This window comes from Oryctolagus cuniculus, chromosome 6 (genome assembly GCF_964237555.1).
Source record: "Oryctolagus cuniculus chromosome 6, mOryCun1.1, whole genome shotgun sequence".
Taxonomy (NCBI): domain Eukaryota; kingdom Metazoa; phylum Chordata; class Mammalia; order Lagomorpha; family Leporidae; genus Oryctolagus; species Oryctolagus cuniculus.
Genome location: NC_091437.1, coordinates 18435736 through 18462474, shown reverse-complemented (window position 1 = coordinate 18462474; position 26739 = coordinate 18435736). Strand labels below are relative to the sequence as shown.

At 45.6% G+C, this 26739-nt stretch overlaps 1 protein-coding gene and 1 long non-coding RNA gene across 6 annotated transcripts in view; one reads left to right on the top strand and one right to left on the bottom strand.

The window, feature by feature from the left end:
• ADAMTS19 (ADAM metallopeptidase with thrombospondin type 1 motif 19) overlaps positions 1 to 2787 on the bottom strand; it is a 223286-nt gene extending 220499 nt beyond the window's left edge. For 2 of the 4 annotated variants that reach the window (XR_011389707.1, XM_051844183.2), the window contains exons 1-2: positions 2380 to 2574; positions 1218 to 1840 (exon numbers count right to left, since the gene is read on the bottom strand). Coding sequence is in view for 3 of the 4 variants with exons in the window: in XM_051844183.2 (XP_051700143.2) it covers positions 1218 to 1840; positions 2380 to 2452 (696 nt within the window). In the remaining variant the exon portion in view is untranslated. Of the gene's footprint in view, positions 1 to 1217; positions 1841 to 2379 lie in introns of all 4 variants that reach the window. The other 2 variants (XM_051844182.2, XM_051844184.2) reach the window with 2 other exon arrangements.
• Positions 696 to 26197, top strand: LOC138850136 (uncharacterized). Of its 2 annotated transcripts, XR_011389708.1 has the most exons (4): positions 696 to 766; positions 6989 to 7091; positions 24032 to 24182; positions 25304 to 26197. It is a non-coding gene; the product is annotated as an uncharacterized lncRNA (long non-coding RNA). The 2 variants fall into 2 exon arrangements; XR_011389709.1 differs by lacking the exons at positions 696 to 766; positions 25304 to 26197 and adding an exon at positions 3720 to 3862.
• The last annotated feature ends 542 nt before the right edge of the window (positions 26198 to 26739 follow it).

The following is a 26739-nucleotide window of genomic DNA, read 5'->3' as shown; positions in this document are numbered from 1 at the left end:
GGGCAGAGGGAAACATTTCCACTTTCATTTTGTTAAAATTTTTAACCATCTTCTTCCATTTCACAGTTTGGATAACTTTGTGCTGATAATTTCTGCTATCCATTGCTGCTGGATTTTTCTCCCAATGAGTAAGTTGATTTCATACGAGTTCTTGTGGAATTCATCGGTGACTCACTCTGAAGGGCCAAAGAAAACCCACAGATCACATGAGCATTTTCAATATTGTGTGAATTTCCCTGCAAAACAACAGTGCAGGCCTTGGCGGTGACAATTGTACAAAATGAATGTAATCAGACACTGATGTGCACATCTAACCAGGGCTAATGTGCTAAACCTGTGTATTTCATCACACATACAAACACACACACACAGTTAAAGCCAACTATGGAAGGTAACATTGGTTCCAAACCCTGGGTGAGGACACAGAGCAAAATCAAAGCATGAGCCACACAGAGCAAGGGCTTCCGTTCCCAACAGATTTAACAAAGCGCTCCCCACGCCCATCTTGTCTATGTCCCACCACGCAGTGTAGAGAAGAGAGAGAAACTGCAGTCAAATAAAACGTGACCCTTAGGAAACTCAGTGTCCGCTCCCAGGTACTGGACCCTTTGGATCCTGACTGGATGGCACTGCCTCCTAAGTCCACAGCCCGTCCCTGGGGCGTCTACCTCTCCACGCTCCTCTTTGACAGGAACACGGAACAGGCGTCCAGTGTGGTGATGGGTGTGCGTAACGCCAGCCAGCTGCAAGGGAGCTGGACCCGACTGTAAGACAACACGCGGGGCACCTGGGGAGGGGGGGCAGGAAGGAGGTACAGCAGGGAGCAGGTTGGTGGTCTTCCAGTCTCACAGACACCACGTGGAAGCTTATTTTAGAAAACCCTGGGAAACAGAAGGAAGTTGAGCCAATGGGAAAAGAAGGCAAGGAGGCCGAATTGCATAGACTGAAATCAACACCTGACACTCTGTATGAAGGTCCTTTATCCATTCAACTAGCCTCTGGGTGCAGCGCACCACCCTGGAGATGTTCCCCCGGAGGCAGGGAGGCACGCAGTGTAGACAGCCCGGGGCGGGGGGCGGGGGTGCCATCCGGGACGCAGTGCAGAAGGAACACACAGAAAGGGGGAAGGGGTGCATGCCAAGCAGCCTGGTCTGCGGGGTGAAGAGGAGGAGCAGCAAGGGCAGGGGTGGGCAGAGCTGGGGAGGGAAGGCGCTTACCAGGCCACCTCCACAGGTGCTGAAAGAGGCCAGGGAGCCCGGGTGCCGCAGCACCGCCCCGGTGTAAAAGCAGGCGGCGTCGGGCGGCGCGGGAGGGCGCGGAGCGGCCGCTGCCCCCGTGGGGCCGGGGCCCGGGCTCGGCCGCTGTTCCACCGCGAAGCGCGGCGCCAGGAAGCGGCTGTCTCTCCGGAGCAGCAGGTACAGGTCCCGGGAGAAGGCCGGGATCCTCAGCAACACCTCGTCGCCGTCGGGCTCGGCTGGCTGGGCCGGGGCCGGGGGCGGGGCCGGGGGCGGCTGCCACGAGGCCGGGGCGCCCGCGCCGCTGGATCCCCTCGGCAGCTCCTGCGACTCGAGCTCCTCGTCCTCCTCACCCCCCTGCGGCGACGGGGGCCGGGGCCGGGCCTCAGCCCCCGCGGGCTCCTCCAGGGGCGCCGGGGCCACCGAGCGCACCTCGCGGGAGCTGCCCGCAGCCTGCGCCCGGGCGCCTCCGCCGGCCGCCGCGCCGCGCACCCAGCCCGGGTCCGCGCTGCCCCCGCTGCCGCTGGCCGCGTCCACCGGCTCCCGGCGCCAGAGTGCAGGAAACACGACCTCCCACTCCTCGCGGTCGGGGGCGAACTGCAGCCCTGCAGGCGGGGCAGACAGAGAAATGCAGGGCGTAAAGCGCCGCGGTTGCAGGAGCGCCGGCGTTCCCGGGCTCGCGGTCCGCACGGAGACGCGGCGCTCGCGCCAGTGCGACGGGCACCACCCGCCCCCGGCCCCGCAGCCCAGCGACCGGGCTGGAGGCGCGATGACATGGGGGAGGGGGCGGCCGAGGTGGGCGACCGCACTCGGTGGCGGAACAGAAAACCCCGGGGCAGAGGCTGCAGCCCAGCGCAGCGCATGCCAAAGCGCTCAGTGTGTGTCGCGGCACGCCTCCCACTTTTCCTCCAGGTGCCGTAAATGCGCCTTTGCAACGGTTACTGCTCTCGGCGGAGGAAAACTCCATTCCACAGACGGCTACCACGAGGCCGCGAGGAGCGCGCCCCGCGTCCGAGCTCGGCCCCGCAGCTGCACGCCCATCCCCGCTCCGCACGCGCCGGGCGGCACCAGCCCTGCCCACCCGTGTGTGCTCGCTCTCCTCTCGGGGAACCTGGGAAGGCAGCCAGAGCGGCCGAGAACTTACCTGAAAGGAGCCCATTCGACAGGAAGCCCAGCTGGTAGAGCAGGCAGCAGCAGCAGATGCGAGTCAGCCGCATCTCGCGGCTCCGGCCCGTGCCGCGCTCCCGCGGCCGCCGCCTCTGGCCCCGCGGGCGCAGCCGCCTCCCCGGAGCGCTGGGAGGCCGGGCGGCGAATTTGCCCGGGCCCTTTGTCTGCCGCGCGGGGCGGGGGGTGGTGGGGGGAGCCGAGGGACTCCCGGAGGCCGCCGGAGCTCGGGCGGGGACGGACGGGGGGAGGAGCGGGGAAGGCAGCGCCGCGGCCCGGAGCGCCCCGGCTCCCTGGCGAGTTAGGTGAGGAGTCCGCTCTCGGTGCTCGGCACGTTGCACGAGCCTCCGCGGCCGAGCTAGGCGAGAGGCGAGCCCCGCCGGACGGACCCGCGGTCAGGGGCGCGCAGCGTGCGCAGTGCTGCCCCGGGCCGGCCCGCCGAGCCGGGGCGCGCTGCCTGCCCCGGGCGCCGCAACTCGGTGTGCGGAGCTCCGCACACTCGCGCGGGAGGCCGCTGCGCTCAGAGGGGATGAGTGCAGGGTAGGAGAGGACACAACTGGCGCGGTGGGTGTGGAGGAGCAAGCAAAAAAAAAAAAAAAAAAAAAGCCGATCCAACAACAACAAAAAAAAGGACCAAGGGGTGCCCGCCAAGCGTGACGTTGCGGGACAAAGGTCCCAGAACACCGCACACGTGCTCACGCGCCGCGCTGGGTGGGGTGGGGACCTAAATTCCCTGGCCTCACTCCTGATTGGCCGCGCGGCAAGTCGCTATTTGCATCCGCACCTCCTGCGGCTGCCGGCGGAGGTGCGTGCAGGTAGCCGGGCCTCGGCGGGCTCCTCCTCGGGTTCGAGTCTGTCCGGGGCGCAGACAGCCCTGGAAGCAAAACTTGATACAGATGCGAGCACGGCGCTGTCGCCGGCTTTACCGGAGGCCTTTGGTGTGTCCGCCGGGCCTTGTCAGGGGGGCGTTTTCCATGTCTGGGGATCAGGTAATTCATCTTGGGTGGGCTTCGAGGGCTCCCAGGACAACACGAGGCGCCCCGACAGGGCAGCGCCTCCGGTCCCACCTAGCTTTCCGGTTGTGTGTGTGTCCCCTTCTCCCTCTTTCTCTCCCACCCTCTCTCCCTTCCTCCCACTCCTGCCAGTGGAGAATAAACTTAGAGAGCTCAGTATCACATCCTGTTTTCCTAAGACCCCAGACCAGGTGAGACAATTTGGCCTTTTGTCCGTGACAAAGGGATATCGCTACTTCTGCGCTCTTTGGGGGCAACCCAACCACAAATATTCTACTACCTTTATGGCACCTTCTCTCCCTTCCAGACTTCCCCCTCAGCCACATGAAGCCATCGCATCAAGATGTCTGATCTAATCTGTCCCGCCATTGGCATCTTCGGGCTGAGGCCAGATACCTAGAAATGAGAATTAATGCAAAATCAGCTTTAAAAAAAAATCCAAGCCCTGAGGTTGGTGCCTGCACATTCTTTGTTGTTTTACCTTCTGATGCCCGTGTCAAAGGTGACCACTATGCCTTTAAGGGAGGCAGACTATCTTATTTCAAAGGCAAGCCATTGTTTGAATAAGCCGGCTCCTAGAATACTTTCTTTGACTTTTCTGGAGTTGAAAAGCAAACACGAAGACCCTCTAGGTGAGTTTCCCCAGAGTGTTGTGTCTGCAAGCCTGTCTTGTAAAAGTCTTGAAAACTGGAGTAACTAGGGTACAAGTTTCAGATACTCAAAAAATACCTGGGTTTCCCAGGACCTTGCTTGCAAGCACTCAATTATATGGACTTAAAACTAGGCAAAAGCTCGGAGGTAGTTAATTTTGAAGAAGGACATCAGGCTCTTAAGATTAAAAGTTCCTTTCCGTGAAACAGCTCAGTAGGATATTGGTCTTAAATGTTTTTCACATCTGTTTTTAGCAATACTGACGACAACAACAACAACAAAAAATTATGGCAGGGATGCTTAATGTATGTATTCATTGAAATCCATTTGTGATTTTTTAAAACTAAGCCAGACAATTAAGTTTAAATATGCTTAAAAAACGCAAGTGGCCAAAATAAGTTCCCATCCTTGCTCCCCCCCCCCCCCCCGATGATGCACAAATCCCTCCAATCCCTCACAGTACAAGTTAATAATAACTGTTACAGAGAAGTTTGCCGAGTTCCCGGCCGGCTCTGCTCTTTCTTCCACTTGAAGCACTGTTGTAATTTATTGGGACTTTTTCAAAGGCTTCCTCAGCCTTTTGGGTTGGAATAATTTGTATACTTGTTTCTCCTACAAGACAGTCAATTTTTTGAAGAGTAGGAATGATTTCTCTCATGTCTCTTTTTTACATCACCCTGCCTAATTCAATGATTTACTTTGTCTCAGTGTGGAAATTCTCAGAAAGTTCTCCAAGACACCCTAGAAGGTGATGGAAATTGATTCCTTCGTGGCATTGTCCAATTCCAATTGCTTAATCCAGGGTTACAACACTTGCTCTGCTGGTGACCAACCACTATCAGCATGATTTATCTGCTTCCAGGGAGAGCAAGCCTATTAGAGAAATGGCATGTGGGAAATGTTTGTGCTCAAGCTAGGGTAGGCTTGGATGTGCAAATCAGAGCATCAGTTTAACTGGATGTGAGTATGTATGTACATGAAAGAAAGAACGCGTCTGGCTTGAAACTGAGTAAGTCATGCCTGGAGAAATGGGGGAGAAAAGGCAGAACTGGCATGTGTGTGCTTTACCCACCTTGGAGCACAGGAAAGAGCAGCTGGAGAAAATATGTTGGTTAAGACAGGTCACTTCGTATGTCACCAGATGGTAGCTAGCATCAGCTGAGCACCGCTTCCGTGATCTCAGAGCAAGGACAGACTGGGAAGAGGTGAATGACAAAGCATGGGAGTAAGTGGAAACAACTGTTCTCATGCACAAGGCGCTCACATGTTGCATTTTACAACCCAGGCTTCTCCATGTACGAAGTTAGCTTTGATGCCTTTAGCCTTTCCTTGTTCTCTTCACTCGTCAGCACTAAGCCACTCACAATCTGAAGTTAACTTTAAATCCTTTCCCCCCAGGGAAAAAAAATTTAATATCTTGAGAAAATACAAAGAACCCTTTCATGGCGTTGCATGAGGACACCAACTCCCAGTGGAACTCGGGTCTCATTCAAGATCATGATATAAGCTAGTTCTTCTGGCCAGGATGGACTAACAGGGAGTGGATTTAATGCTTACCTTAAGCAATCAGAAAATACACAAAATGTGTCCAACTGTGGTTTTCAGGCAGTGGACAGCATGCAGTGTAGGATTGCGATCTATGAGGGAGAGCAGCAAAGGCGCTGACCTCTTCCAGTTCCCCGGCTAGCTTCCCAGCTCGAGGCAGCACAGCCCTGAAAACCGGCTGAGCTGAGGTAGAGCAAGGTGGCCGAAATTTCCAGGGCAGCATTCCAGAGAGGAGGGAGTTGCCACTGGAGTGTATCTGTTAGGCAGGGCTGCCAACAATCCCGGCAGTTCAAAACAACTAGCATTTATCATCCTATATAGTTTCTGAGGGTCGAGCATCCAGGAGAGACTAAGGTGAATGTTTCTGGGTCAAGGTCATTCACAAGATTGCAGTCAACTCTGCCAAAGCTGTGGGTTCAGAGACTTAACTGGAGGCGGCAGTTCTGTTCCCAGCCTGCATGATTGTTGGCAGGAAGCTCAGAAACCTGTTAAATGGCCCTGTCCGTAGGGTTGCCTATGACGTGTAATTCCTCGGAGCAAATGATCAGAGAAAGACTGCCTGTGTTCTTACAACTTGATCTCAAAAGTGGCATGCCATCACGTGTGTCATATTCTCTCCATATGAGAGTAGCCAGTAAGTCCAGGGCACAAAGTGAGCAATATCCAAAAATTCATGAAAATATTTTGAAACCAATCACTGTCTTTCCCTGGCCCTAAATTATTTGTAATCCCTCTGCGTGTGAAACACATTCATCCTCTTCCAAGTCTCTCTAAAGAGTCATCCCGCAACAGCATCAACTCCAAGTCCAGAAACTCATTGCCTTGCTTTGAGGTATGCGGAGTGTACTCCTGTGGTCCCCTAAGTAACACTCCTTGTACTCATGGAGAGATCCCACTGTAGGCTTGTGAAGCCAAAGGAACAATCCATTTGGGTCCCACACACCCAGTATACTGTCTTAGGACAAGCATGTGACAACTGCTATTGACATTTCTGTTCAAAAAGGAGGAAAGGAGACAAAATTAGGAGTCATACAGTTGTGTTTACACAAATCTATGTATGATAAAATTTCTTAGATACACACAATGGTGATATCCAACTCAGCTCTCTAAAGTTTACTTAATACTGTTGTGCTAATCTCAGTAACCTACTTTTGATGATGTGCTATGGTTATAGAAAACATTATCATTGATAGAAACTGAAAGACTTCCGAAATATCTGTATTATCATTTCACATTTTAGTCCAAAATTATTTCAAAACAAAATCTAAAGAAGTACTTATTTTTTGTTAAAGATGTATGTATGTACGTATGTTTGTATTTAGAAGGCAGAGTTATAGAGACACCGAGACAGAAACTTCCATCCACTGGTTCCCTTTTCAGATATCCAGGCTGAAGCCAGGAACCTGGAACTCCACTCCATCCATGTCTCCCATGTGAATGGCAGGTGCCCAAGGACTTGGACCATCTTCTGCTGCTTTCACAGGTACGTTAGCAGAGAGCTGGATAGGAAGTTGAACAGCCTGAACTTGAACTGTCACCCATAAGGATGTCAGCACTGCAGATGACAGCTTAACCTTCTGTGCCACAACACCAGCCCCAGTAAAGCTTCTTTAAGGTACTTTAGTAATATGCTGCTCATTGCCCCATGGCCAGTCCTAAACCATGCTCACAGTTCAGGTTTTTGTTACAGCAATGGCTATTTTAATATATCAAAATCTGTATAAGTTATCTATTACTGCATAATGAATTACGCCGAAGTGTAGCATCTTGAAACAACAAACATTCTGTTATCTTGTGCAGTTTTTTAGAAGTCTGGAAGAGGCTTATCTGGATAGCTCTGGTTCACAATTTCTGAAGTTCAGATTAAATTGTTGGCCAGACCTACAGACTCTAGTCACAAAAGAAAATGGCCTGAAACTTCTGGCTTTCCTTAAAGCAGGTGTCCAAGAAGAAGCTAGAGTGCACCCAAGTGGAAGGGATAGCATGTTGGTAACCCAGGGACAGAACTGGGGCATCACAACTTCTGCCATTATCGGACAGGTCGGGTTTACTAAGTGCAACTTATGGTCAAATGGGAAAGAATTAAAGGAAATCTCCTGTGTGATGGGAGGAATAACAAAGAATTTGTGGGCAAACACTTAATACTACCACAAAGAGAGAATTCTAGATGTCTGCCACAAGAACTATAAAGTACCATGTTGTGATTTGTAGATGTGTGTGAAGAAACTACCTACATCCTTGGGGAGAAAGCAGCAAGCTCTGGGCCAAACTAGCAAGAGTGGAAGGACACCAACATACCAAGGGAAGTAGATGCTGTTCCTAAACCACCATCCGCTTAATGCTGTGGCAAGATTGACTTTATAATTAAGGTTCCTGTGTGCCCTTCCCAAAAAGGCTTAAAAATGAGTATAAAAAGGATCCATCTGTTTCCAAGTAAGTTAATTGCCTACCAGAACAAAGCCCATTGTGTTTAAAGGAAAAACAGTATTTTTAAAAACAGAAACAATGTAAAATTCTTATTCTCTGGCATCCAATTAAAAATTCCACACATGCAAAAAGCAGGAAAATGTGACCCATAGCAAAGACAAAAATGTCAATTAGTGAAAACAGATCCAGACATGACAAATAGTAAGAAAAAAATTCAAGAAAAAGTTTTAAGCGGCCATTCTAGGTATGTTGTAAATAAGACAGAAGGAAACATGAGCCTGATGAGGAAATCTTCAAAAAGACTCAGTATGAAATTATAGAGATTAGAAATGCAATATTTCAGACGAAAAACTCTTAATGATTGACAGCCAATCAGATAACAGCAAAAGAAAAGATAAGTGAACTTGAAGACACAGAAAAATAAACTACTGGCATAGAGAGACAAGGACAAGAAGGAATGACTTGAATGTTGATGAGCCATAGGAAAACAACAACATCCAACATATGAGTGATTGGAGTTCTAGAAGAGAAAAACAAAATGGGAAGAGAAAGTATTTGAAAAAATAATGGCTGAAACAATTCCAAATTTGATGAAAATTTTAATGCCTATTTGCAAGTGTAACATATCTAATAAAAATATGCCAAGGCATAGTAATCAAATTGCTTTAAAAAGCAAAAATAGAAAATCTAAAAAATAAGCAGAAAACAAAGTTGCATTATGTGAAGAAGCCATTGATAAGAATGGTCACGTACTTCTCACTAAAACCAGGCCAAACAGAAAGACATATATTCTAGATAAAACCCCGTAGTAGCTAAATAGATAGATATCTTGTAAATATTTCTCCTAGCTTGTGGCTTGCCTTTTCATGTACTAAACAGTATGTTTTAACACACAAAATTTTTAACTTTGACAGTTCAGTTTTTTAGTTTGTCCTTTATGAATTGTCTTTTGATTTCCTATCTAAGAAATTTTTTTTTTTTTTTTTTGCTTGGGATGGCTCTTTGGTGCATGATTTAAGCCTCCATAGGGAACACCCACATCCCACTTTGGAGTGCTCTGGCTGCTGTTGCTGGCATTTGGAAAGTAAAACAGCAGATGGAAGATTCTCTCTCTCTCTCTCTCTCTCTTCCTTCCCTCCCTCCTTTCCCCTTATAAATGAAGTGAAATTAAGTGTATGAAAAATTTTTAAAGTAAAAAAAAAACATATTTTTCCTAAGCCAAGATTAGATCCTTTTCTCCTATGTTTTCTTCTACAAAGTCAATGGTTTTTACTCTTACATGTAGGTCTGCGGTTGCTTTTGAGCTAATTCTAGTAACTAGAGTAAGATAAGGACCCAGGTTCATATCTGTATGTATGAAAATGTAATGTCAGTAACTAGGGAAATACACATCAAATACAAAGGAAACCCACAGCCAGCCAATGCTGTACCATTTAGAATGGATATAATTAAAAACATTTTCAACACCAAATGTTTGCTAGAATGTGGAGCAACTGAAACTCTTGGGCTTTAATCGAGTGAGTGAAAACTAGCGCAGCCCCTTTGGAACAGTTTGGTAGTTTCTAACATTCTTTTAAATACACATTTTTCTATTCAACTCCAGAACCGATTTCTTACATAGTTACCCTAAGAAAATAAATATGCTTAAACACAAAAGACTTGAACTTTCGTGCCAGCTAAATTCTTAATAGCCAAAAACTGCAAACAGCTCATATATGCATCCATAGTGAATAGACAAAATGGAATACATTGTGGTAGTGGAATATTATTGCAGAACAAAAGGAGAGGGACTATTAAAATATGCAACATTATGAATGAATCTCAAAAGTACTATTGTAAGTGCAAAAAGTTTCTACTAATATGAAAGTCCAGAAAAGGCAAAACTTAAAGTGATAGAAAATATAGCACTGCCAGGAGCCAGGCTGGCCTGAGGCAAAAAAGCCAAGAGGTGTGAGGAACTTCCTTGGGTGCAGATATGTTCTATGCCATCATTATGCTGCTAGGTAGCCAAGTGGATTCCAATTATACAACTAACATTGGTGAAATCTGTTATAAGTACATTACCACCCAATAATTCCAATGAACAAGAGATTTAAGCTCAATGTGTGTCATTCCCAATGCTTCAGCTTTCACTACCAGGAAGTAGATGTTTGGGAAAGAGAGACCCTTCACCAGTGACCAGAGGTTAGAAAAGATCACGGTTGGCCAGCACCGAGGCTCACTAGGCTAATCCTCCGCCTGCGGCGCTGGTACCCCAAGTTCTAGTCCCGGTTGGGATGCCAGTTCTGTCCCAGTTGCTCCTCTTCCAGTTCAGCTCTCTGCTGTGGCCCGAGAGGGCAGTGGAGGATGGCCCAAGTGCTTGGGCCCTGCACCTGCATGGGAGACCAGGATAAGCACCTGGCTCCTGGCTTCTGATCAGCATAGCACGCTGGCTGTAGCGGCCATTTGGGGGGGTAAACCAACAGAAGGAAGACTTCTCTCTCCCTCTCTCTCTCTCTCTCTCTAACTCTGCCTGTCCAAAAAAAAAAAAAAAAAAAAAAAAGGAAAAGATCACGGTGTCCATCCAGGTGCTCAGAACATGAGCCCTGAAAGTCACCTGTGCGTCATGTATCACTTCTGCCACCCACATCCAGTGATCAAGTCATGACTTTCTTCATCTCTGGCTCCTAAATTCCCGCGTTCTCTCTGGTGCTTCTAGCACTAAGATGATGCCGTCATCTCTCAGTGGAACCACTGTCACCCCTGAGTAGTAGCTGATCTCCTTTCTCCAGCCTGTCCACCACAATCCAGTCTTTCTCATAACCAAAGTGATCGATTAAAATGAAACACAGTGTTCTCTTGTCGAAGCATTTCAATGGCCTTGTAGTGCTCTTAGTTCAAAATTCAAACATAAAGGGCCTGTCTGATCTGGCTTCTTTTGTGCCTTCAGTTCATCCCATTCCACTCTTCCCTTTTGGACTTCTCCAAATTCTTACAACATACTGTGGTTTCCTGTCTCAGGACTACACATGCTATTCCCTTGAAACATGTGCCCTCCCATTTTTTTTTTTTTTTTTTTTTGACAGGCAGAGTGGACAGTGAGAGAGAGACAGAAAGAAAGGTCTTCCTTTACCATTTGGTTCACCCTGCAATGGCCGCCACGGCTGGTGCACTGCGCTGATCCAATGGCAGGAGCCAGGTGCTTCTCCTGGTCTCCCATGGGGTGCAGGGCCCAAGCACTTGGGCCATCCTCCACTGCACTCCCTGGCCACAGCAGAGAGCTGGCCTGGAAGAGGGGCAACCGGGACAGAATCCGGTGCCCCAACCGGGACTAGAACCCGGAGTGCCGGCGCTGCAAGGCGGAGGATTAGCCTATTGAGCCACGGCGCCGGCCGCCCTCCCATCTTGTACACTCGCTTTGATGGCTATTTATTCGTCACACACCATTCCTCTTTGCTTTATGAAGCACTAAACGCACCAGGCCAGGTCTCACTGCTCTATGACATAACAGTGCCTTGTGGGACTACTGATCCTTTTCCCTGATATAGTATTTACTTGTAATTTTCAGCATAGTATGTAGCATTCTCCAAACCCCGCCCACTGTCTCACAATTCTACTTCCTAGAAATGATCTGTCACTTGTACCTTCCAGATTATTTTAAAGCAAAGTATGTTGACAAATATCAGCATAATACTACATGACAAACAAATTAAAACAAAAATACGTAACTGTCCTGCTTTCTTGACTTCTAGGGGACATGTTAAATTCACCCTGCTCTGTGCCTAGGCATAGTAATTGTTCTCGGATGAAAGCTGGTCTTTCAAATCTGTGTAGTGCCAAGAGCTATTTTCTTAGAAGAAAAGAACATATCTGGGAAAGAAGAACAAGAAAGAATGTAAAAGCTTAACTTTGAGAGTTTCATTAAGTTTTTAGAGAAAGAGACAAACTTTTGCAATGACAACTTTTTTAAAATTATTCAGAAGGCACAGAAAGAGAGTGACAGAGACAGATCTTCCATCACTGGTTAACTCCCTAAATGGCCTCACTGGCTGGAGCTGGTGCAGGTTAAATTTTGACCTTGCAATTGCATTTACTCTGCGTTCCAGGTTGTGGCTTTTCCTACCCCTCTCCTGCTTCACATGATGCTGTTCATTCCATCTGTGGCCCTGCTGATCTACAGTATCTTCACACCCATCATCAGCTGTAGAGCAACAGCTTGGTTGTTGTTGTTGTTTTTTAAGATTTACTTATTTGAGAGGCAGGGTTACAGACAGACAGAGGAGCGACAGAGAGAACCTATTGGTTCACTCCCCAAACAGCCTCAACAGTCAGGACTGGGCCACGTCAAAGCCAGGAGCCAGGAGCTACTTCCGGGTCTCCCACATGGGTGCAGATTGAACCATCTTCCAGTGCTCTCCCAGGAGCATTAGCAGGGAGCTGTATTGGCAGTGGAGCAGCTGGGACTCAAACTGGTTCCCATATGACATGCCTGTGTCAGGAGCACCTTCTGGGCTTTGATTAGTAGGCTTGGAAATATTGATAAATGAAAGTTCTGAGAAACTTTTGTTATGAGGGGTATATTATTTTCATCACTTTATAGTATATAAATATTATGTAAAATTTTTATCTTTTTTTCTTTTTGGGAGGATTAGGCATATGGGCCTCATGTTTTATTTCTGAGTGCAACTACAGGCATGCCATGCCCCAGGTTTGTGTAGGCTACAAATAAAACTCAGTGTATAATTGGTACTTGCATTGTACTTGCATAGGTAATTTAATATTCTCACAGAAGTAAAAGAAGCCAGCATTAAAACATGAAAATTAGAATCCTGACTCCTCAAAACAGTAATGTGTAAGTGGGTTATAATAATAATAAAGTTTGTCAGTTTCATTAACAACCTAATGTCATGTTTGCGACCTTGTCAAGTATTGAGTAGATCTTAGATACAGAAATTCCCTGCCACTGAAAGCTCACTGATCATGTACACAGACTGTAGGGGCTCCAGGTCCACATTCAGAAATGCTGATTCACAGCCAAGAGCTCCCTGCTTGTGCTTCCCTGTGGCATTCCTTTGGCCAGCGTCCCACTGAGGCCCAGTGGTCATCGCTTGCAGACTACAACCACCGAATGTTCACTAACTAACTAAGCGTTCTGCATTGTATACTTTAGTACCCTTGCCCTCAGGTAGCAGTATGCTGAATTCTAACACCAGTGGTGGTGTCAGGTCCTAGAGAGGACGTATTAGCCTGCTAAACACTCAATGAACTTTTGTTAGATACTTAACAAATACAACCCAAGATGGCTTTGTCCCACAGGTGAGACAATGACTAACAGGAGATTATGATGTGGGTTTTGTGTTGACCATTTATGATTGTAAGTGTTCAAATTGTGTGTGTATATGTGTGTGTATGTGTGTGTGTGTGAGAGAGAGAGAGAGAGAGAGAGAGAGAGAGAAGGCTGGGGTCAAAAAAAAAGGGTTTCAGAATTATTATGAAACAAAAAGGCCTCCACTGGCAAAAAAATAATTTTGAAAAATACTGTATTTGTTGTCTGGGAATTGGAAGTTAACCACTGGCATGAAATGAAAGCAGTGGGGTGCACATTTGCTTTGTTCGGTTTACTTGCCCATCCTTTGGGACCTCCCGTCCTGTGTGATGGGGAATCACAGTGGAGAACCATGCAAGGCTAGGCTGGGGGTAGGGATGAGGAAGCTGCTTCACTGATTTCCACTGACGTAGCCATAAACTCCAGGTCTGCATTCTCCTTGTCAGGTAGGCTGCAGATTAGTGATCTAAACTTGCTGGCAAATCTAGCACAAAGGAAGAGGTAGTTCTCTAATTTTCTGCCTTTCAACAGCGTGTCCAGTGCCTGTGGTGATGACTGTCCCAGTAACGTCTTCTGTATCTCAAGCCAGCGACCAGATCATCCCAGCTGCCCCTTCCGATGGTAGGGCCTTGACTATCATGAGAGCTTCCTGTGGTTCCTGCTTGGCTTTTAGTCTTTTCATCAACTCTTTTTTTTTTTTTTTTTTTTTTTTTTTTGACAGGCAGAGTGGACAGTGTGTGAGAGAGACAGAGAGAAAGGTCTTCCTTTGCCGTTGGTTCACCCTCCAATGGCCGCTGCGGCCGGCGCACCACGCTGATCCAATGGCAGGAGCCAGGTGCTTCTCCTGGTCTCCCATGGGGTGCAGGGCCCAAGCACTTGGGCCATCCTCCACTGCCCTCCTGGGCCACAGCAGAGAGCTGGTCTGGAAGAGGGGCAACCGGGACAGAATCTGGCGCCCCGACCAGGACTAGAACCCGGTGTGCTGGCGCCGCAAGGTGGAGGATTAGCCTAGTGAGCCGCGGCTCCGGCCTTTATCAACTCTTTAGGTTACACAATGAAATCCTATCTTTTACACCTTTTCAAAGGCAAATCATATTTCTTACAAGCAAGAAGCATAACTTAAATTGGTTGTCATAAGGTAGGTTCCAGTCAAAAGGACTCCAGCAAATCCAGGAAGCTGTGCGTGGTCGGGGCTGGAGGCATCAAACATTCTGTAGTTCCTCAGTGGAAATCTGTCAGTCCAGTGCACACAGCAACAAAGAGTTTTTTAAATGCTTGTTTTCTCCTGGAATGAAATATGTACTGGAAGTAGAATTTTCTGCAGTCCAGTACTTGCTGTGTGGAATTTAAGAATAGTAGGTCATGTCCTTGCTTCTCATGGCTCTACACAAGGCAATGAAGGCCCAGATTCCAAAATTCTCAACTCCTGGCTTGTGAGTGAAATCCCAGGAGTTTTTATGAATGGACTAAAAAGTCTCCAACCTCCCGTTAGTCCAGAACTTGCTTACTTTCTTGGTACCTTGTTTATGAAAAACTCCGAAGACCAGAGGATTACAGTGTTGAAGGAAATTGATCATATAAAATTTACATCCCCCACAAGGCCTGGAAGCTATTTCTTTTTCCGAGGCCTTGAGAAATATATTGGTAACAGGAGTACCATCCTGTTTTTTGGTTTTGTTTGTTTGTTTGTTTGTTTGTTTTTGACAGATAGTTAGTGAGAGAGAGACAGAGAGAAAGGTCTTCCTTCCATTGGTTCACACCCCAAATGGCTGCTACAGCCGGCGCTGCGCCAATCCCAAGCCAGGAGCCAGGTGCTTCCTCCTGGTCTCCCATGCGGGTGCAGGGCCCAAGTCCTTGGGTACCATCCTGTTTAAAAATATGTTAGTGGCTGTTCTTTGACTGCAAATGCTGACGTGGGGTGTAGTTGAAGTGTTCTTCTACATTCTCATAGGCATTTAGAGTCATGGGTGACATAATGACCTTAACCGCACAGGCAAATTGACTGTGGTTACTAACAAGAGAATCTCAAGAGAATCTCAGTGATCTGAACCCAAGGGATTTGGTGGTTGCTAATATAAGATTGTTATGAGTGAAATGGTTAGGCAGTTTAGTAGATTCTATTTGATTTGAGTGTTAAAGGTATAAAAAATGCAAAAAACATTCAGTACAGAGGTTAAGGTGCTGTTTGAGATGCCTGTATCACATAAGGAGTGCCTGGGTTTGAGTCTTGGCTCCAATTCCTGCCTCCTGCTAATGGGCACACCTGGAGCAGAGGTAATGCTCAAGTGGCTTGGTCCCTGGCTCCTACATGGGAGACTCAGATTAAGATTCTGGCTCCTTGCTTCAGCCTGGCGCATCCCTGGTTATTGCAGTAATTTGGGGAATGAGGCAAAAGATGAAGAGCGCTTGCTTTCTTTCTCTCTCTCTCTCTCTTTCTCTTTTAAATACATTTTAAAAATTAATAACCCAGATTTTTAAGAAATAGATCAATGAAAGAAATGAAAGTATCCCCTAGGTCCAGAGATCTGTTACAATCAATGGTCCTGCCCAGCCCACAGCTCCTTCTGTACTGAAGTGCCTGAATTTCCCTGAGAAGACCCAGTGATAACATTGTACAGAAGTGAATCTTCCTCCTTGCCTGCGAGAAAAGAATCTGGAACCATTTGCTGAGAATACTTCGTTTGGAGGAATAAAGTATGATCAGGTCCTTTGGGCCTTATGAGTGGGCACAAGCTGTGCGCAAACACTAATACTTGAAGACCCAACACCCATGCCCATTTCCATGTTCATCAGGGGGTTTCTGAAAATCTTAAATGTGCATTGTTCTGAGTTGACTCATAAGAAGCCAAGTAAAGTCTTGAATCCACGTGGTATTCGTAAAATGACAGTAATAAATCTAATCTCAAATATATTGTGGCTGAAATCCAATACAAATACATTTCTTGCATTCATTAAGCTGTTATAAAAAACAATATAGAGTGAAACTTAATAGAGGTGTATTTCACTAACACGATCGGCCTAAACAATGTCCCTGAAACTTCGGGACACAGACTCTTTCCTTCTTAAGAGACCTCCGTCTTCTCCATCTATGTTGTCCCCTGCATCCATCTGTGACATGAAGCTGCTTCCACAGAGCCTTAGAGTGGCCCATGTCATGCCTGCTCACATTCTTCTGGCAAAATCTGACTACAGAATCATCTCACTCTGTGCAAGCTTGGGTAGGAGTATATCCTAACACTTTAAAAGTGAGAACAGAAGCTGGCGCCGCAGCTCAATAGGCTAATCCTCCACCTAGCGGTGCCAGTACACCGGGTTCTAGTCCCAGTTGGGGTGCCGGATTCTGTCCCAGTTGCCCCTCTTCCAGGCCAGCTCTCTGCTGTGGCCAGGGAGTGCAGTGGAGGATGGCCCAAGTGCTTGGGCCCTGCACCCGCATGGGAGACCAGGAGAAGCACCTGGCTCCTGGCTTCAGATCAGCGCGGTGCGCCAGCCGCAGCACGCCAGCCATGGTGGCCATTGGAGGGTGAACCAATGGCAAAAGGAAGACCTTTCTCTCTCTCTCTCTCACTATCCACTCTGCCTGTCAAAAAAAAAAAAAAAAAAAAAAAAAAAAAAAAAAAAAAAAAGAGTGTCACTCCCCCTCTTCGTGGAGGAACGACACAGGACCCTGCACTGTTCTTTTGTCTGCTCGGCCCTTCCCGGGTTTGCTGCTGGTTCTTCCCGGGTTGGCTACCATCCCTTCCACCTCCGTGGAAGGGCGGTTCCCCCTAGCCACTTTCCCCACTTCCGCGGGGGAGCGGCACACCGCCGGCCAGCTCTCTCGGGGGCTGCACAGGTGTTCCTTCAGATAGATGTTCCTGGTGCATGTTGTCTCTCTCCTCCTTTATAGTCCTCTTCCACCAATCCCAACTCTGCTACCCACACGCCAAGTACGCTGCTCTCCTCCAATCAGGAGCAGGTCCTACAGTTTATTGGTTGAACTGGAGGCAGCTGTGTAGAAGCTGTTTCCTCCTCTCCCAGCGCCATATTGTGGGAGAGCAGATGCATAGAATAAGTCTTAATTCCAGTAACTTAGTCTAGTCCGAGTTGCTCCCAGTTGCTCCCCACAAGTGAAAACAGAAAGTGGATTTTGGTGAACAGGTCACAACACTGTGTTTTTATTTATTTATTTATTGACAGGCAGAGTGGACAGTGAGAGAGAGAGACAGAAAGAAAGGTCTTCCTTTTGCTGTTGGTTCACCCTCCAATGGCTGCTGTAGCTGGCGCGCTACGGCCGGTGCACTGCGCTGATCTGAAGCCAGGAGCCAAGTGCCTCTCCTGGTCTCCCATGGGGTGCAGGGCCCAAGCACTTGGGCCATCCTCCACTGCCCTCCTGGGCCACAGCAGAGAGCTAGACTGGAAGAGGAGCAACCGGGACAGAATCCAGCGCCCCAACCAAGACTAGAACCCGGTGTGCCGGCGCCACAGGCGGAGATTAGCCTATTGAGCCACGGTGCTGGCTCAACACTGTGTTTTTCCTCCATATTTTGAATGGGTGCAAGAACAGAGATATCGTGGAGTGGACAGATCTCCTGTGTGGATATCCCAGACTCAGAGGGTCCAGGCTCTTGCGATGGAACACCAAATGGAAACCACTAGAACTCCCCCTCCACACCAAAACAAGAAATCAAAGCTACCCTGAGTTACTGGGGAAACCATAGAGATCAGCAACTGTTTGCAAAGCTTGGGAGAGACAGAGCAGGGACTTTGTTCACGTTCCTATTTAACTCCTGCGTAGATGACAGATGAGCCTTGAAGAATACAATTGCTTGTTGGAAGTTTAGTCAGTTTTGGCTGCTATTCTAGATGTTGTTCTCTCACTTGCATAAACAGATACAGTTTCCAGCAACTGATAGAAAGGCATTGATTTAGTAATATTTCCCCTTTATCTTTGTAAATGTAAAGCAATTGAAGCAATTTGTTTTTAATCTGAAATAGGTCAAAATACAGATTCTCCCTGGATTGTGCCTACTGGATTATGTCTCCATGTTTTGGTCCACAGGAACAAGAAAGATTCTAATATCTCAAGGGTTTTCATGTTTGGCTATTAGATTAATAATCACACTCAAAGAATTCAGAGAGCATCACCAGCAACACACATACACGGAAGAGTAAGAGCCCCAGCTGGCTCTGAAGGTTCTGGGAGTCCAGTGGTATCAGGTATTCCAGGAGCTCATTGTCAAAGCCAGGAGATGTTCTACTGTAGCTCATGGTACCACGGTAAAGCAAGCAAACAGAAAATGTTTCTTGCTTCTGATCTTGGGGGAAACCATACGTGAACAGCATGTGAGTGAGTGAATGTTTTTCAACCTGTTTACCGGCTGATCCTAATGCTGGCATGATTTGAATGCTGGTTAAATAACCAAAGTTTCTTCAACTGGGCTTGTTGTAAGGGAGATAACTCTTTACCCTGGGTGTTTAACAGAGGGCACAAGGCAGGGTGAGTTACCTCAGCCTAGTATGGGATAATGGCAAGATACAATCCCAGAATCAAAAGGGAGATCATAAGAATATAGGAGCATTGCTATGCCCTTCTCGTCAAGTAATCTATCCTGTTTGTAAAATAGCTCTCGTGGTGGGCATTAGTGCAGCATTTAGGATGCTGCCTGGGATGGCCACATCTCATGTCTGAGTGCCTGGGTTTGGGTCTCGGTCCCGCTCTAGATTCCAGCGTCCTGCTGATGTGTACCATGGTATCCAGCAGTCATAGCTCAAGCAGTTGTGTCCCTGCCACCCATGTGTGAGACCTGGACAGAGTTCCAGGCTCCTTGCTTCCATCTGCCCCTACCCCGGCTGTTACAGGTGTGTGGGGAGTGAACCAGCAGATGGAAGATATCTTTGTTTCTCCACTTTTCCGTAATGTCAATAAGATGAAAAGAAACATTTTTTTTTAAATAGTTCGTGGCTTTCTACTGGGTCACAATTGAGATTGAATACCTGCCCATGGAACAGCAGGGGACCCAGAAAATTGGGCTTCCAGCCATGAACTGAGTCAGTTCATTAGAATCTGGACACTGCGATGGCAGGAATTGTGCTGCCTTGCTTACCACTGTTTCTGTAAAGGTACCCGGTATATAGTAGTTGCTTAGTAAGTATTTTTTGATAGAAAAAAGGGAAAAGGTGGAAAGGAAGGGAGGGAAAGGAAGAGGGAGGGAGAAAGGAATCCAGTTAAGGATGTCCAGAGATAACTCTCCCACTAAACAGATCCTGTCCACCTAGGGCCACCTCGAAGCAGACCCGGAAGGTCTCATTTTTCATAAACAATTCGCTCACAGATACGAGCGTCCTCATTGCCCTAGTCCTGCCTCCTCTACCTGTTGTTCCATAGGAGGTTCTCTGAGGCCAGCTAACTAAAGAGGAATAGCTTGGACTCTGGCTGGAAGGTTTCTGTGTGCGATCTGCTGCCACCAACCGATCCCAAGTGGAACGCTGCCCTGCTCCAGCTTTGTCAGGAGTCCTGAAGAGCAGGGAGTCCAGGATCAAGCGCCGCACCTTTGTTTTGCTCTCCTGACCTGGCCGAGGGATGGCAGGAAGCAAGTCTGTGTACTGATAAATGAACAGGGATTAATGATTAAGGACCAAGCATATGAACTTGCAGCAGTCCCAGAACTGCAGACATCTATGCCCCATGAATACTCATCAAAAGCTCTCTGTGAAAGAAGAGCTCGCTCCCAGGCTACACCAAACAGCCCTTTCGATATCAGCCAGCCTCTATGTCCATCACTGAGAGCACCCCCAAGGAGCACTGGAGGCACGTGTGGAAGTGATTCATAAACTCACAAACACCTGCTTCTCTCACTGAAATTATTGTGCGTCTCTGCTGCTGATATGCCAATGGCAAAAAAAAAAAAATCATTACAATTACAAGGGAGTATTTGGATAGTCCTTGGTTGGGGAAGCCTTTTGAAACAATACAGAAAAACTGAAATTAATAAAGAAAAACACAAGTTGAGTTTTAGAAAAATGTACATTAAACGCATGGCAGACATAGGGTTAACATCTCTAGTATAGAAAGAACTACTATAAATTAATTTTAAAAGAAAGCCAGCAATCAGAAAGAAAAGTGGGTAAAGGAAGTTGAGAGTAGACAAAATATAAATGGATAATAATCCTGTGCAAAGCTACTCAACTTCATTAGGGTGAATAATGCAGATTTTTGCAAAATAGAATGTTTTGATACTTTTCAACCACCTAACTGAAGTGAGTCATACCCTTCTTCTAAGAGTATTTGTTGAGTCCTCTGTAGAATTGGACCTGGTCATCTTATACAAAATTTAAAATGACACATGCTGTTGACCCCGCAGTCCCACCTGAAGAATTCTGTGTGGGAAGTAGAAGAACTTGGCACCTGAGAGTACTGTGCAAGGGTGCTGATTGCAACATTGTTCATTGTGCTACCGCGCTAGAGGAATACCGCACAGCCACCATTATCATCAGGTGAAATAAATTAACCAATTACCTGTTACCTTACCATGGAAAATTTTCAGTTAGTTTAAAAAATGCACATTTTACTAATGATATTGAAAGATATACATTATTTACAAAATTTTAAAGATGTCATAATGTAATGTGCCTAACATTTCCTCAGAAATATGTGTATGAATATTCGTATGAGTATGCAAAAAGAAATGGCAGAATAAATCACAATCTTTTGAAATATTTCAAGGGAATGTGGATGTATTTAGCATACTAGAGAAAACGCAGGGGAGAAACTTCAATAATGTCTTCTATTGTCATTTAATTTTCTATAACCTTTTAAAGGTACTAAAGAATTTTAAAGGAAAAAATTTCAATTAAAAGTGCTCAATGCTTCTCTGTTTGCTTTTTTCATTTTTACATAATTGACTCATTAATGTTTATTGAGTGAAAGTGCAAAGAGAAAATCAGTCATTCTAGAACAATTGGCTTCTAAGAGAAGACTAAATAAATACCACAAATTGTTCAGGAAAAGCTCTTATTTTTTTCCTACTATGATTTAGCTGTTAATTATTTGGGCATGTGTTTTAAACCTATGACTGATGATGCCCTTGAGGTTTTTTTTTTTTTTTTTTCCCAGCTTGGGAGGGAGACATTTGTTTTAAATTTTTACAATTTAACAAAAATACACTTGATCCATAGAAGAAATTACCCTGGCCGGAATACCTCTTACTACATTAAGGTCACATATCATATGACTATTTAAATTAGAACCAGAAACTTATGTTTCCTGTTTCTGGAAAGTCTTTCAAATGTTATCTCAGGATAAATAAACTCGTAAAATTTGAAGACAGATTACAAACTAGTGTTTCATTTCAGAAGTATACTTAGATGTGCTAAATCTTGCTTTTTTTTGTTCTAAAACGCTTTGTGATAATGTTGTTCACTTCTATGAAGATTACAATATTTTTGTCGATCTAAACAGTGATTTATATCACATTAAACTGATGATTTCCAAATGTTCAATGGGTAAGTCTACATCATATTTATAAGGTGTCTTTAAAAAATAAAAATATAAATTATATATATTTGAGGTTACTTTTTAAAACTTTTCAAAAATTTCTTGAGGAAAAGTTGGTTTAGAATAAAGTCCAGGGCTCAAATATAACAGAGAACTTGTTAAGTAAAACAAAGACATCCAACAGCTGTGAAACAGTGGTGTATAATTAACAAGTCTCACCTCCTTTTTTTATCCAACTAAAATAGACCCCTTCTTTGGGAAGGAGTCAGAATAATTTTAGTAACAAATATTTTTATTATGTTACAAATATTTATGGAGTGCATTTCAAATTCTCTCTGTGAAACACTCTCATGGAGGTTGCGTGATACTTACTTGAACTACATTAAAGATCTTTATTACAAGTGTAAGTTTGCTCATGAATTATTTAATGTAAACTAGCTGTGAGAAATCTAAAAAAAAATCCTTTTATAGGAGAAGTTACTTTATATAAGGTGTTTTACAGGAATAAAGAGGAGGAAATGAAGAGAAAAGGAAGAGAAATTTATGGATGGACATAAGCCCAGAGCCTCACACTATACAGTCTACTTTCTTCACATTTCTTTGGCTGCCTCCTTTCTACTATAAACCCCCAGGGCAGAGGCTGTGCCTGCTTACTGTCAGCACTCAACAAATAACAAATACTATTATTAACAACAGTACATAGGAGTAGAATTTGTATGATTATTATTTGTTTCTATAGCACCATTCCCGGCACACTATTTGAAGAGTAATTTGAGTTTTTCTTGATCTTGTCTTGTGTGTACTACGTCGAGGAAAATGCTTAAACTGATCATTTATACTTTTCAAAACGCAACTTAATGAGAAAGCAATTTAGTAAATTGCTGGGGGCTGTTTTATGTCACACGAAGTGTTGTGTTCTCACAGAACAACTTAATTTAACAGAATTCCCTAGGAGCTTTAGCCTAAGCTTAAAGCGAAAATTTTTGTTGCCTACAGGCTTGCATATTTGTCTATGTAGGAATTTTTAGAATAAGTAGCATTCTTCATTTCAGACACAAAGCCTTTGCCTATCTTTGTTCCCTAACCTGTCTAGTGAATACTAGGTCCTGCGTGCAGAAATTAATTCAGCTATTTGGGTTAAATTTTATGAAATTAGGTAAAAGATACATTTAGACATTGAATACATGCATATACACAGACGTACTAAAACACAGCTGAGTAAAATAACTTTCTATTGGACTTGCTTGTTTATATTAATTTATTATGCAAGCAATCCAAAAATGGTATGGGCAAAATGAAAAAAATACTTGATAGGTTAAATCAGTCTTAGCTTTCATATTGTACAAATATAAAGTTAGTTCCTATCTAAGGACAACCAAATTTCCTTTTCAGATTTGAAATATAAAATACATAGAAAGCTTCATCACTGTGTTTTCAATTTCATTGGAATTTTTTCTATAGCTGGCATCCCTCTGCTAGTTATCATCTGTTCCTGCATTTTGCCTAACTTTTCTATTGGAGCTTTTAATCTATTAATAATAGTTATGCTAAGTGGCATAGCACAGATCTCAGACGAGTATATTTTATGTTTAGAAATGAGCATACTTCCCTCCTTCTGTAGCTTCAGCATTGGGGTTTGTGTAAATCTAGCCAAAGCTTTGTTGGATTTGTCGTTTTGTGTTATATGATCATCTTCGGCACACCAAAGCACTCATACACCCGTTGCTACAGCTCATGTTGAGGTGTGGGCTAATTCCCCAGGGATAACTTTTCAATGCCTGCTGCTTAGTGAGATTCTGCCTCTTGATATTTGCCCTGTTGTGGTCCACAGCTATTTCTACTCAACATTTGAAACTTCACAGCCGAAGGCAGCGAGGAAAGACATCCTCTCCTGCATTGGATAAGTCTCAGTCTTGGCCGCCTCCTGAACTTGTGGATGCGGCCTTCAGTACTGCTCCTCAGCCTCTTCTAACTGCAGTGTGGGGCCTTGCAGCTGTTCCTGCCCTGCCTCCATGTAGAGCTTTGTATTGTGTGCAATGGTTTTTCAGTGCCTTGAGGCACTAATGCTGCTCTCATCCCTGCCCGGACAACTATGATTTTGTTCTATAAAGGAGACAGGGACTTGGGTGTGATTTGCATTTCTGATAGTGGCTATTGTTCGTCTGCCACAGCTGACATTATTAGGGAAGTTTTCTTAATGATCTTTCTCAACTTTCAGCATCAACACCTGCTAGGTATCTGAAGGAAAAGCTGCAGCTCCCTCGAACTTTGCCTTCTGATACTGGCCCATGCTTGGTCTTCAGAAATTTCTTAGAACATGTTTGTTACATCTTATTGAGTTAGGCGGCATCTGGTGGTGTATGTTCCAGGTAAGCAAAACCTTCTTTGCTCTAAAGTTAGTAGATCTGATGCAATATTTTGCAAGATCCCATCTCTACACACCTTCAAATAGCAATGATAACTGAAGCCCTGTGTTCAAGAAAGTTAAACCCAAACACTGAATATTCAGCTATTCTGTTGAGAAAACAAACACTGATCTTTCTAGAATAAAGGTACCCAAATGTTGTAAGTCATCAGATAGGCATTTCTCAAGGGAGGTTTTCAGGTTGGGATTCAAGGTTGGTCTATTGTCTGTTTGATCATTCGTCACCAGCTTTCTGTAGATCAGCACGCAGGAGCAAAGACCACTGAGCACATAGAGCCTCCACACTTGCCGCTATGCCCACTTTCTGGGTGCCCACTGGGTCAGCTCTGGAGTAGCTGGTGAGATGATGACACCATCAACTGGCACATTTTTAATTCTTGCTTCTTCTGTGAGGGTTGTTCTTTTGTTGCCATGAATACAGGGTATTTCAAAAACTTTGAAAGATATGGAACTAAGGGATAATTTTATATTGATACAAAAGAATTGAAAATCCATGCCTGTGAGGAGTCTTTAAAAAGTCTTTAAAAAGTTCATATAAAATGTGTATCATGAAAAAAGGATGTATAGATTTCAATTTTTGGCACCATGATAGGCTTAGATTTCAATTTCATTTCTCCATGAACTTTTTGAAGTATCCTATTATCTGAGGATACAAGAATATTCACACTCTGTGCCTACTATCATATGTCTGTTTATATTCTGTTCTCATATCTCCTTGGATTCTCTTTTCAGTGCTTTCTTTTCTTTTTCTGTTAACCATCAAAAGCATGTCTTACTGCTAGTATATCATTTTTCCCCCAAAGAAATCTTTCATTTAAGAAATACAAACTTTATGAATTACATGAATGCAACTTTAGGAACAGTGATTCTTCTCACTGTACCCGCCCTCCCACCCACACCCCCACCTCTCTTCCTCCTCCCCTCTTATTCCCACTCCTATTTTTTCCTAAAATCTATTTTCAGCTAACTTGATGCACATATGATTAACTCTATGTTAAGTAAAGCGTTCAACAAATAGCATGAAAAAAAAATCTGCTAGTGTATCTTTGTATTTTCTCACTCCAGGGTCCTTTTCTTTGTGCATAGTATAGAGATTACCTCAAGGCACTGGGCAAGTCCCAAAGCCAAGGGTATTGCAAGCTCTCCAGCCCCACCAAGAAATGCAAGTCACCTGCTTGGGAAAATCTATTGGATCATCAGATGTGGGGAGCAACCTGGACTGGACTGAGTTACTGGAATTAAGACTTATTCTATGCATCTGCTCTCCCACAATATGGCGCTGGGAGAGGAGAAAACAGCTTCTACGCAGCTGCCTCCAGTTCAACCAATAAACTGTAGGACCTACTCCTGATTGGAGGAGAGCAGCGTACTCGGCGTGTGGGCAGCCGAGTTGGGATTGGCAGAAGAGGACTATAAGGGAGGAGAGAGACGGCATGCACCAGGAACATCTAAGGGGAACATCTAAGGGAACACCTGTGCAGCCCCCGAGAGAGCCGGCCGGCGGTGTGCCGCTCCCCTGCGGAAGTGGGGAATGTGGCCAGGGGGAACTGCCCTTCCACGGAGGTGGAAGGGACAGTAGCCAACCCGGGAAGAACCAGCAGCAAACCCGGGGAGGGCCGAGCAGACGAAAGAACAGCGCAGGGTCCTGTGTCGTTCCTCCATGAAGAGGGGGAGCGACATAATGGTGCCGTGACTCGGATATGAAGCCTAGGCAGGGTTTAGTGTCGTTCCTCCACGAAGAGGGGGAGCGACAATCAGAAAAACACACCCTAACTAAGAGGGGACCACTACCACTGCTACAAGTATATGCCGTAAGTTGTGGACCATGGGACAGCAGAAAGCCTTGATTGTCATGCCTGTTTTTCCTTGGCAGCATTTGGCAGCAGTAGTCAGCTCCTAGCTGTGCTGCATGCCATACTGCTCTCCTGTAGCCTGTTCAATAAATCTGTGTTCACTCTATGTGAATGCTCCGGAGAATTTATTCCCCATCCATGACACTGTCCTCAATAGGCTACTTCCCACACAGTGGCCTGTACGGGACTTCTCTGATCACTGGAAACCACCCTCTGACACATGTATAATAGGCAGCAGCAGCTCATCCAGGCAAGTCCATACGTATCACTGGCCCCTGATCACCCTTAGTCCTTCCTTCATGTCTATCTCTAGTCCTCTGGGAATGGCTTACCTGTATGGAGACAATGATTGTTCTTGGCCAGGGCAGCTCCATTTGTGTATGCCCAGGACTCTTAAGGATGAGCACTACACTTCTCTCTCTCTCTCTTTTTTTTTTTTTTTACAGGCAGAGTTAGTGAGAGAGAGACAGAAAGGTTACACTTCTCTGTGTTCCATCTCCAGTCCTCACAAATGGCTCACCCATGCAGGGGCAACTGATGGTCCCTGGACAGGGTGACTCTGGTGGAATCCGAAGTGCCCTATTCACAGATGCCCAGTACGTGTTGCCCTTAGAAGTGGGGAATGCAGTCTATTACATTTTCACAAAG